This window comes from Cydia fagiglandana, chromosome Z, assembly GCF_963556715.1.
Source record: "Cydia fagiglandana chromosome Z, ilCydFagi1.1, whole genome shotgun sequence".
NCBI classification, from domain to species: Eukaryota; Metazoa; Arthropoda; class Insecta; order Lepidoptera; family Tortricidae; genus Cydia; species Cydia fagiglandana.
Window position 1 is genome coordinate 16,824,713 of NC_085959.1, and position 14,084 is coordinate 16,838,796.

The 14,084-nt window shown below is 37.3% G+C and overlaps 1 protein-coding gene across 8 annotated transcripts in view; it reads right to left on the reverse strand.

Annotated features, from left to right (window-relative positions):
* Window positions 1-4,642, reverse strand: part of LOC134678540 (polyhomeotic-proximal chromatin protein-like) — a 45,603-nt gene extending 40,961 nt beyond the window's left edge. For 3 of the 8 annotated variants that reach the window (XM_063537120.1, XM_063537118.1, XM_063537117.1), the window contains exon 1: window positions 4,367-4,642. In XM_063537120.1, coding sequence (XP_063393190.1) covers window positions 4,367-4,401 — 35 coding nt within the window. In that variant the 5' untranslated portion in view covers window positions 4,402-4,642. The remainder of the gene's footprint in view (window positions 1-4,366) is intronic. The other 5 variants (XM_063537125.1, XM_063537119.1, XM_063537123.1 and 2 more) reach the window with 2 other exon arrangements.
* Between the last annotated feature and the right edge of the window lie 9,442 nt (window positions 4,643-14,084).

Consider the following 14,084-nt stretch of genomic DNA (forward strand, 5'->3'; position numbering starts at 1 on the left):
CATTGTCAATTTCCATAGTAAATCAACAGTACCTAATGCAGCTTTCGTTGGAAATGGACTGTCACCTTTACTTAACTGACAGGCTGATATCGTCCGGCGAACTGGTAATCTGTTGGCCCCTTTAATAATAAAACTATACCTGTATAAGTAGTTGGTAGAGATTTTAATACAGAGAGACCCGTTTTTATGTATCTTATCTTTGTAAAAAGACGTCTATATAATAACCTCCTCCTTTCTTGAAGTCGAATAAAAACGAAGTATGGTCCAGCGGCTTTGACAGGTATGCGAAGTTGTCAACTCGCCGTTACGTGAGAGTGATGTACACCGCATTGTAGATGATGGAATTATATCGATAATGTTTTCACCACCCCAACTGGTAAAGGTTCAAAAACCGATAGCAAAGTTGTATTTTATTCACATGTGAGGCAAAGTAATCAAATGCAAATTTAAAGTTGTTTTCTTATGTTTGCTGGTACCTAGAATTTACTTTTAAATGATGTTTTTTAATGATAAATATTTAATTACATTCATTTGGATTTGTTTTTATTTGATACCTTACAGGATATATTTTCTGCGGGATGGTGTGGTGAAATTATGTTTTTTACCTTAAAAGTGAAACTTATACATATAAATTTAAATATGAATATTTTCTACGATTCTGCCAATTTAGCTACAAAGAAGTAAACATGTAGGTTTTCGCTACTATGCCACTTATTGACTTAATTTTTTTTAATATATATATTATCATCAGGTCAAGATCTGATGTTGGAATCCTGGATAAATCGAGAGCTTTTCAAATATATATTTTAAATCAAGTGACAGGCATACTACCGAGTCATGAACTGCATAAATTATATGGCCTTTAAACTTTAAACACTGTGTATTGCAGTCGTCTTTTTAGGGTTCCGTACCCAAAGGGTAAAACGGGACCCTATTACTAAGACTTCGCTGTCCGTCCGTCCGTTCGTCCGTCTGTCACCAGGCTGTATCTCACGAACCGTGATAGCTAGACAGTTGAAATTTTCACAGATGATGTATTTCTGTTGCCGCTATAACAACAAATACTAAAAACAGAATAAAATAAAGATTTAAATGGGGCTCTCATACAACAAACGTGATTTTTGACCAAAGTTAAGCAACGTCGGGAGTGGTCAGTACTTGGATGGGTGACCGTTTTTTTTTTGCTTTTGTTTGTTTTTTTTTTGTTATGGTACGGAACCCTTCGTGCGCGAGTCCGACTCGCACTTGCCCGGTTTTTTGTTTAAGGTTAGGCATATAATTATGTATACCTACACAGGTATACATAATTATATGCCTAATCAATGTGTCGTTTCAAAGGGTAAAATCGCCTACTGTGTGTGGCAACATTTGTTATCTCTCTTTTCGCTATCGACTGTCGTACAGCGTACATCAGAAAATGTAAGAACTCCAGTTTCAATAATTAAACTTATTAGAAATGCAGTTATTTTTTAAAAGTCTTTGGTTAGATCTATCTCCTATAATCAATTTAACGGAGGTGTAGGTCCATATTATTATTATAAACATCAATTATTGATGAATTAAGAATGATTAAGTAATAAAGAAAATTCAGATGCAGATTTTTACTAGGACAACACGTGAGTACAACAAGTGAGTAGTTTTTACAGATTACAAGGGCTTATTATTTGTACTTTTCTTCGCATACTCATAAGGTTTTTTTCTCCTGTAATTTTTGGTGTTTTTTGTAAAGGAATAAATGAAACTCTGCATGCTGAATAAGTGCATAAATATTGTCATATAAATAAAAGGATAAATAGACTAAATATTTAAAAAAAATACTTTTATGTCATTACGGAAGACGAACTAAAGACATGGATGTTGCCGGCGCGGCGGGGCCCAAATGGCGAACTTCGTTCAAAAATAATTATGAACGCTGTGTTTGGTCACAACACTTTTTAACTAGTCTGCATTAGCAGTTCCAATTCATCATAATCATAAGTCTTTTTTATGTAAATGCCAGTAAATGCTTGATTTGTTGGTGAAAATACACACATCCTAATACAAAAACATATCTTTAAGGATCCCATCATCAGAACCAGATTTGACAAAAATACCTAGCACTAATCAGTAACAAAATTGCAAATTGATCTAGAAATGACGGAGCTCTGAGGTAACAAACATTAAAACTAAAAAATATTTAAAAAAACATCTTAACAAATCGAGAACGTCCCGTCCCGTCCTCTATTTGGAATTTTGAACTCGGTAAAAAAAAGAAACCCTTCGTCTTTCCAGGCGAAAACATAATACTCGTAAAGCAATTGCAATGCTTAAACGAAGGGGTGCGCAAGGGTGTGTTGTAGTGTGTAGGCTTGTAGGTAAATATATCCAAGACCAACAGGATTAAGGTGTGCATTTTGCGTCTGTGTGCGTGAACGTGCATGGCTTCTTATGTCCTGTGTCTATGTAGATATCAGGGGTCATCGTAACCTGTATATATACGGATATAAACAGAATCTATATTACTAGAACCGCAAGATGACACTGTTTAAAATTTTAATTATACTCGACTAGCTTCTTCTGCCTTCGACTTCGTCCGCACATTAATGTCTTTCAACAGTTTCAACCCGCGTCGCCTGCCTCAGGGGATGAATTTCGGGATAAAATGTATACCTTAATCATATGGTACCTAATTGTAATAAACAATCTGTGTATAGTAAATAGTAAGAAAGGTAATCTTGACTTACGCGGTTATCACACTGGTGCGAATTCGCACGTCGATCCAGTGTATGAGCTGGACAGCGCTATATGCGCGTATATAACGATATCCTGCTTGCACGTCGCAACGGCGTGCGAATCCGCATTCAATGTGTAGACCGCCTAAGGTTTCTTCTGTTTACTTTTTAGTGAGTTAGTTAACTTGTAAGATAATTAACGCCTGTTTTGACAACTGTGATTAATTCGACAGACTATAATAGGTAAGAGTGCCTTCACAGTAAACGCCACGGCAAACGGTATAGAAATAAATTGAAGACAGGGATATTAACTCAAATAAAAGGAATAGTAATTTCTTTTTTACATCACATATTCGAAAAAGGGCTATATCTTCCCAGTTAGAGGGATCATTGTGCCACCTCGGGCGTTAACACTTGAATTTACGCTCGGGATTCTATTATAGAATCCAGAGAATCCTTCGCATCGTTAAGGTATGTAATATGTATGTCATTTTGCTCCCTTGTGACACCTTGTATATTAATACCTAGCATTCTTCTTTGGTTTGGTTTCTACCATGAAATGCAAAGTTTTATTGCACATCGCGAAGCCTCAACTTTATAGCGGATTACATACATGGGTATTAGGTACACGTATGTACTATAAATGCATCTATTTATGACATATATGAGAAATAAGCTTCAAGAAACAAAACCAAAAGAAGGTTATAATTATATGCAATCACAATCAATCATAGTTAGTGGCTGTATAGTACCACATGTGTTTTTATACGTAGTAGGTACGACCAAGGAGGTGAGTGGGAACCCAGTCAAGCACAAGAATAGATTAACTTGGCTGGATTGTTTAGTGTTCACAATAGAGTACCTACCTACTTACAACTAGATAGGTATGCTCTAGGTACCAAGGTTTTTGTAAAATGGTATTTTAATTTAACATGCATCAGACTAGCTTCTAAACTTATACTAAGGCATTTAATACCATGACCTGCTAAAATTATTGACATGCTGAACTCTATTACCATAACCCTGCTGTGAAGTACTCCAATTTTTTTTTAGAATTTATTAGTATTTATTATATTAGTAAGCTGTGGTGAGTTAGGGGAATAGACATAACTAAAATAATAATAAGGAACGGAACGACCCGTCTGGCATTATTTCACAAGGGGAAGCAAAAAATAAATGAAAAGGTACGAGAGAGAGGGCGCTTTGGATTCGCGTGGTGTTAGATAGAGAGAACCGACACAAGGGGAGTCAGAGCGCGAACCGGTTCTGCATGTGTGCAGACAGACGGCGTCCTCCCTCCCCTAACAGCCGACCGTCGAGCGGTAGGGCCTCGCATTGTCAGCTTTTACCAGAAGCCTTGCAATAATAATAGTCACAGAGCCCCCTGCCATTAATCCATGCTCTACCCTTGCGTTACAGCTATGACAGGGTGAGCGAACGGATACACTGAGGTGTCAGAAATCATCCCAAATAGGGTACACTAAAGGCAAATTTCATCCTTTCTCCTTCACTCATTATTATGTCAGTCTAGTCACACTCGGTTTGTCAATGTTGATATTGCTATTCGTGTCCACTATATCGATGACAAATAGCTTAGACACACGCGACGCACCCACACCGATCGCAATCATAAAATAAAAAATAACATAAAATACCTTTTGGTGTAAAAACCATAAGAACAACGTTCCATCGTTTCAAAATAAAAGGTTAACTGAAACGTAAGCGCCGTCCCATGCGGCAGTGATTAAAAGAAACAAACAAAAAGGTAAGGATTGAGACATTCGCACGGGTGAAAGTAAACACAACACTTATTATCGACGAAAACGACATACAAACACACTTTATCGATAGTCCGATGCCCGTCTCATTGCAACAATAACCTTCTTTTCGAGTGGCGAAACACAACTGCGCGCGCTACCGGTGAGGCGCACCCTTGCCCCGCGCCACCCCCCGCTCTACCCCGCTCGGAGCCGAACCGTTCACCCGTCGCCAATAGAACGCCTGCTGGAAACCCAGAGCAGTCATTGGTCGGTCGGGTTTACAACCGTTCCACAAACAAAACCGGTTATACAGATCGGCACGAAAGCACACGAAAGGGCGCGAGGGACGAAATTAGAGTTTGTGCGATTATTAATGCTACTATAGCCATCCCGTTCTATCGTTCACGTGCAAAAGAAACGGCGAAACCGTGATGGCTGTTCAAAGCTAGCGCCATATCAAAAAGCCTAGCCGACAGCAATACAACTGTTCCCTATTTGACGCCCATTCTTAATGCAATAAAACTGTCATCTAACCTAAAGTTTTGTATATGTTTAATATACAATATATATTTTTAAGAATCGCAAATTATGAAGAAATCATTGTTGAAGTACGTATAAGTGATTAAATACTTAGGTACTAACCTTAATCATTTTATTAATATACTAACACCACTTATTAATAATAACAACTGCTGGCCGTTATTAGAATTCATAACGTTGTTATAAGATTTACGATAGGTTTACGAGTCACATACTAGGTATGTGACTCGTAAATTGCTCTCAAAATTATTCACAATTGCCATTAAAAAAATTGGATAAATTTGTATTGAATTCATTGAACACATAACTACTAGATTAGTTCTACTTATCTACCTATTCATAAAAATAATATTAGTTCCACTTATCTACCTATTCATAATATAAAACATAAAACCTGCGTTTTTCTTAGGACTAGGTATTAGACCGAACGAAAAGACCGCTAGAAACTGAAACTAAGTTATTCAAATATCAATGGAACTACGTAGTTTAAACAAGTACGTAGTTGACAGGTACTTTTGTAGTTCTATTAATACGTATTGGGCATAGGTACCTACGCATGTCAAATAAATTTTATTTCGTTTACTTACATGTTTGTTACTGTTTGTAAGAATTCAAAGTTCGAAATACAAATGTAAGGTGAAATATTTTTAAACAGGTAGGTAATCATTATTGGCTTAAATGACTTGTACATTAATCATATTTTTATAAATAAACAAAACACATTAATATAAATTTACTAGTTACGGTTTGTTTAAAATGCCATCTATATTTTTGTAACTGAGTTATTACGATGTGCTGACACAGTGCCATCTATGGGGCTTTACTCAAACTTACTAATCCTACAACCAGCTGCAGTATGGTGGTGACTAAGGTGTCGCTAGTAGAGCGATTGATCTTGTTTCAACAGTAACATACTCTTTTGTATCATTTTATTTCTCAATAAGGAAAGTGTAGTTTTATTTATAGCCTTATTATGTAAGCCTAATAACAATATTCCCGTTAGGTAGGTACTAAAATAACAGTTGAATTAAGCAGGCTGGGTTGTAGATTGGACAATCGAACATCGAACTGTCATTTCAAAATAATAACTGGCATACAAAACAAACTCTTTTTCGTGTCCTTTTCTCAACAACAGAATTATTATTTATCGATATCGATAAAAATATTCGTCGAGGCCTAGGTATAGTTATTTTTTTACACGGTTAGATAAATAATTTTCAATTAGGGGCTATTCATAAATTACGTCATTTAAAATTAGGGGGGGGGGGGTCTGGACATCGGATGACGGTAGCATGAAGTAGGAGGAAATGGGGTCATTTGAAGCATTATTTTCGGATGATTATAGGGGGGGGGGGGGTCAAAAATCGATGACGTAATGTATGAACAGCCCCTTACGAGTAGGTAAGTAATATGGCAAGTATAAGAAGTTTAAAAGCAAATTTATTATACATAATTGTTATTTTTCATTTGTAACAATTAGTTATTACCTACAAGTTTTTTAATTAAATTTTTACAACATTAAATGAATCCTTAGTTGTGTTGTGAATAACGCTCATGTGCTTTGAAACCAATTTTTGGAATTTTTCTCTTGCTCGGGTATCAATATTAGCACGAGCGGTCAAACGACTACTTTGCCCCTTGTAAAACAAATTATTATTAAAGAGTTTTGCAATAAAAATAAATGTCAATTTAAAAAACCGGGCAAGTGCGAGTCGGACTCGCGCACGAAGGGTTCCGTACCATAATGCAAAAAAAAACAAAAAAAAAGCAAAACAAAAAACGGTCACCCATCCAAGTACTGACCACTCCCGACGTTGCTTAACTTTGGTCAAATTCACGTTTGTTGTATTGGAGCCCCATTTAAATCTTTATTTTATTCTGTTTTTAGTATTTGTTGTTATAGCGGCAACAGAAATACATCATCTGTGAAAATTTAAACTGTCTAGCTATCACGGTTCATGAGATACAGCCTGGTGACAGACGGACGGACGGACGGACGGACGGACGGACGGACAGCGAAGTCTTAGTAATAGGGTCCCGTTTTACCCTTTGGGTACGGAACCCTAAAAACGAGTTAGGGCCACTTGTACCATCCCTCTAACCCAGGATTAAGCGGTTAAACCGTTAACCTAGAACAATTTGAACTGGTAACCATAGTAACTCAAGGTTTAGCCGGTTAACCCCGGGCACACCCCGGGTTACTGAAATAGTGCAAATGGGCCTTATAAGGTTTTTGACTAGTAGTCAAATCATTTTCCTTTTTCGATCTGTCAAAACGATCATGCCATTGCTACTATGGAATTTCTACCAGCATGTGATGTCACAATCAAATTACCTACTCTTTATAGTTTTCTACGGGTTTTTAAATAGAAATTGTCTCTAAAAGTAACTGCTGTCTACGTTTCTCTATTAATCTTCTGGTGCTTTATTTCATGTATGGTGTAGGTAAGTAAAATAATTTGTATTAAATACAGTCAAATACCCTATCGTAAAACCGACAGATTAGTTTCCGCATCTTGGTAAAACTTGCGAAATATAAACAAGCCCATTCGATCGTTCGGTACAAAGTAATAAATAATTTTATTTTCTGTGTTCGGTACATTCCCTATTACAGACTTTGTCACACTCTGTTATTATTTTAATATTCTTTGCATCTTCTAGACATCAATATACTTTGTCTTTATCAGTGACTCTAGATTCCGTGTAGCACCATCTCTCTCTTCTCCCGTGTGGGTGTCAGCGCATCGGCCATTGACCCCGGCACCCTCGGCGGCCGCAGTTGCTTTTGTCAAAGAATAGTTCTACGAAGACATGTCACACCTACAGGACACATGAAGGTTCACCCGTATTGGCCGATGAATTGGAAGTGTGCTTATTATATAGTTTGATTCTTCGTACAGATAAATATACTTATCTACTTACATAGGTACACAACACATATTATAAATAGATGAAACAACAGTGTCGTAGATAAAATACTTAAAAACAATTAGAATTAGACCAAGAAAAGCCTGCAACTATTTTGATAGCACAAGTTTGACGTTTAAAATAACACTTGCACTGCGTGTGCTATCAATTTTGGTTATTTCTATCACAAACGTCTGTGTAGCTTAATTTTTCACATCACCTATTCAGAAAAGGGCTTTTTCTTCCCTGCTAGGAGGGATCAAAGTGGCACTTTTCTTCCCTGCTAGGAGGAATCAAAGTAACACTTTTCTGTTTTAGCACACTATTTTTGCACATAATTATTTTTTTTAGCTTAAATAATCCGTTTAAGCATCAGACAGATTGTGTCAACACTATGATTTTTTTTATTTTCCTCATAGATAGTTGATGTAAAAAGCAGTAGGTAATTAGGTACCTATGTGTCACACGGTATCAAAATTATTTCGTCTGGGCGTTAACACTTGAATCCCTCATTACGATCAAGATTCGACTTTAGAGTCCCTTACTACGTTAGGGATTCTAATTGTGGAAGCCATCGCTTCATTCAGGATTCAATGTACGCCCTTGACGGAAATATATAATTTTGATCCCTTGTAACACAAACTACTATTTCATACATCTCGCTGCCAGATGCATAGAAAGTACACAACACTCTAGCGAATACATTATGTCAGTGTCGAACTTGTGGTAGCCGTGCTGACCTCTGTCTTTACCTAGCTCTGTTCCGCCACATAGTCCGTCATATTTCTATCGAGAGCAGGCGTGGCTCACTCCGCGATAACGTCGCTTTGCTACAGGTAGCTAAAAGTCCATCCGTTCAACCCCAATTTTGGGGTTTGCCATAAGCCGCGCGTGGGGCTGTCGCCACCTAGCGGCCATATCTGTGCTGATCGTCGTGACAGACGCGTTTTGTTAGAGAGTGCGTCTTCTGTACCTAGTACTAGTACTATTATTTATTCTGTGTCGAGAGTCGAAATCAGCACTAAGGGTCGGTTGCACCAAACTGTCCGTATCGTTAAAGAGTTCGCTAAATTTTTTATTTATGGAAAGTTTCATAGTAAGGCGCGCCGGCTGACGTTGATCAGTCTGTCAAATGTGGTTGGTGCAACTGGCACTAAGACGGTTCTAGCATAAGGCTGATACGAGTATGTGTAGGTACCTAACGGATTCGTTACGATGGTTTGAAATAACTTCGCAGCAGCAGGATATGTAGGTAGGTATGATCAATTACTAATTAATTTTTGTTAAACATCGGCCCATCAGCCCATCACTATAACGGTCCTAAAACGGCCTTTTTCTCTTTTCTCAGTTAAGTACTTACCTATACCTAACTGCTGCCATACCTGCTGCTATCTAAATACGCAAAGTCGTACATGCTACCTATCGGAAAGTACTAGAAATACAATTATTAATAATAATAATATAGTACCTACAGGGTTTACTAACGAATGGGCCAAAATCGTTTCCCAAAGTATCACATCCCAAACTATGTTTCCCAAATTATCATTTCCCAAAAAAATGTTTGGCAAAACAACTTATCGCAAATTTTCAGTTAGCAATAGTCTTTTTTGGCAAGTTATTGTTTAGCAAATAATTACTTGGACAAGTTTCATTTTACCAAATATTATTTAGTCAAATGTATCATTAAGCATAACTTACATGTCCCAAAATATTGCATGGCATACAATTTACATACCAATAGAGTGGAGGCTGCAGAATTCTATTTGTCTAGTATTTAACTGATCATTACATATACATAGTAAAATGTAACGTCAAAAAAAAACATTCTTACTGCCAAAAATATGTAGTAAATGATCACTAAAATTAAAACTCCATTTTAATGTAAAATGACAACCAAATTTGTTACATCTTGCTATACTATTAAAGCAAATAACACCAAAGTAATCATTGTAACCCAAAAATAGTAAATAACCACCAATATTCAAACCACATTTTAGTTTAAAATGTCATGCAATTTTTTTACATCTTGTTATTCTATTAAATTAATTAATCCACTTCGATGACCTTTTTTTAGTAGATAGAATTTCGTTTCTGTAAGGACCGCAGTTCTAACCTAACCTAACCCACTTTTCTAATAGCATTTCGATTCTGTGAGGGTGACAGTTCTAACCTAACCTAACCCACTTTTCTGATAGCGGTTCCGTTTTGTGAGGATCGCAGTTCAAACCTAACCCAACCCACCCATTATAACATAACAAAAAGTACTTTAAATAGAGATGCCTATTTGTCAAATTTGCGAAGTGACAATTTTGACCAAACATCTTTTTGGAATATAATATTAGACAATAAAAAACGTTTGCTAAATAAGTTTTTGTCCTAATAACATTTGACAAAGTAAAATCATGCCAAATGATAATTTGACCAAATAAATTATATGCGAAGTGTAACTTTGCTAAAGGTTCCTTTGGGAAATGAAACTATTGCGATAAGTTTGTTGGGAAGTGAAATTTGGCGAAATGTATTTGGCCGAAACGAAAGTACACCTACCTACAGTTATATATGTATAAATAAACATCACTTTGATTTCTAAATACCATATTAAAGCAATTAATTTGACCAATAATCAATCAAACACATATTTATGGATGGACATTTTCGATTGTTAAATGGATCAGAAGAAAATCGACCAAGAGCATGTCGAACCATGCTCAGTATAGGGTTCAGTGGTTACCATTTTGTCAGAATAGGCTAAACGGGGGCTATTAGTAAGTATAATGAACTGAAATGTATAGGTACATTACAAGATATCTCATCTATACAAGGTATACTCAAGCATAAGGCGTACCTTCGCAGCGCTTTGTAGGTTAGTAGTTAGGTGTAGGTACCTACTAACTTTACAATAACTCAAAAACGGCTGGACCGATCATGTTTAAATGCTAATTTTCATTGGAAGTATTGATTAAGCTTTTGTTTCATGATTTTTTTTATATTTTTTGGACCCATGTTAGGAAGAAGAAGTTAGGAGATTTTTATTTCCGAAACTATTCTTTTTTTATGCCAAAAAATAGTTCCTGGTCGTATCAAAATCGTATTCGTTTTGAAAGACCTATCCAACGATACCCCACACACCATTAGGTTACAACGAAAAAAAATAATCGAAAAAGCATTAGGTAGTATTGGAGGAGGTACTTACTGTTAATTTACCGTTCACTTGTCATGCATGATTTGATGCATGCCAAATTGCAGCTCTCTAGCACTAACGATCACGGAGCCAAGGCGGACGGACAGACAGACAGACATGGCGAAACTAAGGGTTCCTATTCCTATTTGACTACGGATCCCTAAAAAACAAGTTTCTGTGAGAAAAAGAAATCAAAACATTTGTTGAATCGTTTGAACCAAATAAAGCAAGGTTATCCTATGCAATTCTGGAACTTTGGTCATGTAACCTGCAATACATGCGGAAGTCTCATTCTAACAAATGGTGTTAAAAAGAGATTTCCTAGTGTACAGGTGCCGAGTGTTTACAACAGCCCCTTGGAATCGATCGTAGGGTGGCTGTGCGAGCCTCCCCGCATCGCCGGCCATCGCTTCTGCGGGCCTACCGCGAACACCGAAATTGGCAAATTCCGGGCATCTTTCTCTGTCACTCTAATTAGTAATTAAATTAATTACGCCTTAGTTGGAGTAAAAGAGCAAGATGCCCGCAATTTGCGATCTTCGATGTTCGCGATAGGTCCTCTGATTCCAACGGGTCGATCTTTGCTCGAGTAACTTATGACAGTTGATACTTAGGTACCTATACCATCGATTTTTAAAATTTTTCCATAATAAATATGCGTTATCAGAGAAGCAGAGAACCCATTTTTACTGCACATAAAACCGAAATTCGTGTAAGTATCTCCATCACTATAGTCGTACCAATAAAAATCCGCAGCGGATTTGATAGCCTACGCAGTGTAAGTGTTATTTATACGTACATAATTTCATAGAAGTTTGACGTTTAAAATGACACTTGCACTGCGTGGGCTATCAAAATCGCTGCAGACATTTTATGGTCTATCTCTATCACTCTCCAATAAGTACTTTATACCTACACTAATTACACTAATACATAATACAAGAGCGATAGAGATGGAGTGGAGACAGGCGATCTCCATATTTGGATGTTCGCAATATCACTCTGGTTCGTTGTCAGAGTGTTTGAATATTATAATGGCTCCTCTACACGATGGGCCAACGCCGGCCACTCCAAGGGATGCAGCCATGCGGTAGAATGAGATAGCAATATCACTTGCTCCCTCTAACGCATAAATGCGTCTCTTGGAGTGGCCGGCGTTGGCCCATCGTGTAGAGGAGTCATAACAATATTGGAATATCAGCGTATAGGGGTGCCGAAGCGCCAGGCCCGTGCACTCCCGAGCTCCCGACCAAACTATATATACATTGTATTATATATACCTATAGCCGAACATTGACCGTGGTTATCAGATGACTTTGAAAGTTTCGCGGAACCAAGTTGTTTGTTTTCGTTACCAACGGAAGTTTCGGCTGACTTCGCCGGTTGTCGAATGTGATGTGATACCGCCATTTCGCCGTATAAGTGTATATACTTGACTAATTACTGTGTTAATCGATAATGCAACAGGAGCGCGGCGGTTCCTTTCAAGTCACGATCCCCTATACTTTATAGGTATTACATCAAGTTTCGAAATGCAACAAATAAGTGTCTAATATCGACTCGTGTTCGTTAGCGTAAAATAAAACGTTCGAAACTAAAACTGCAAAATTAGACTATACGGATTCTATGAGTATTATGTACCTAAAATGTAGGATTAGGATTTTAAGACTTAAGAGGACGGAGTTTTTATCCGCAGACCTCTTAAACCTGGTCTTTAAAAGTAAGTACGCACTGATATGATTTTGACGTGCCAAAGGATAAAAACCGGGACCCCTCTAAGACTCCGCTGTCCGCTTGTCCGTTCGTCTGTCTGTCACCAGGCTGTATCTCACAAACCGTGATAGCCCGATAGTTGAAAATTTTACATAATGATGTATTTCTGTTGCCGCTATAACAACAAATAATAATACTAAAAATTAAATTAAATAAATATTTAAGTGGGGCTCCGGTACCTACAACAAACATGATTTATTGCTGTTTTTTGCGTATTGGTACGGAAACCTTCGTGCGCGAGTCCGACTCGCGCTTGGCCGGTGTTTTCAAAAACGCGTGAAGAGTAAAATAAAATAATATTCTCAGGACTGCTAGGTACTCTTTAAACATGTCCTCAGCTTTAACTAATGTACCCTACATAGGAAATTAAAATTCAATTTATCTATGTAGGTAACCTTAGATATCAACCCAGATAGAATTCTCATAGTTATTGGTGAATATTTATGAACCCAATTGACGCTTGTATTTGTATTCACATTTATGTTCTTAACTGTACCTTTAGATAATAAATCTACCAGATGAAGCTTTAAAATGCCTCAAGAATATGTATTTCACGTTTGGCAATTAGATTTCTATGTGAAAGTTGTTAAGCAACGCATGCTCATAAAAGTGCTCGAGTAACTCCGCACTCCGAAATGAAACAATCCGTGGAGTTCGACTATGTTAAAGCGGTATCCAGACAGAAATGAAATTGGCGTCAATCTTCTTCTCTCTAAATTGAAAAAATGCCCCACAACTAAAATACTGGCGTCACAAATTGGTATTCTTGCGTCCGCACCTTATTTTATCAGTAATATCGGTTATTATCGGCGGTTGAATTCGGCGAGCCAAATTGGCGTTTGCATCCGCACGTCCTGATTCGATCGGGCAATTTAATCAGATTGGCGAAACTTTTAATCAGTGGGCCCCTTTAGGTTTAGAACTTTAGACCAAGACAAGTCTGCAACGATTTTGATAGCACACGCAGTGCAAGTGTTATTTTATTTTATTGGTCAAACTTCTATAAAATGATGACGTACTCTAGTAAACCATAGCATAGAGTAATGTATATGTCGGCGGCCTATCGTAAGATCAGGCATTTGATAGCCCACGCAGTGCAAACAGTGTCATTTATACGTCATAATTTCATAGAAGTTTGACGTTTATAATAACACTTGCTCTGCGTGTGCTATCAGAATCGTTGCAGACTTATCATGATCTGACTCTAGTGTG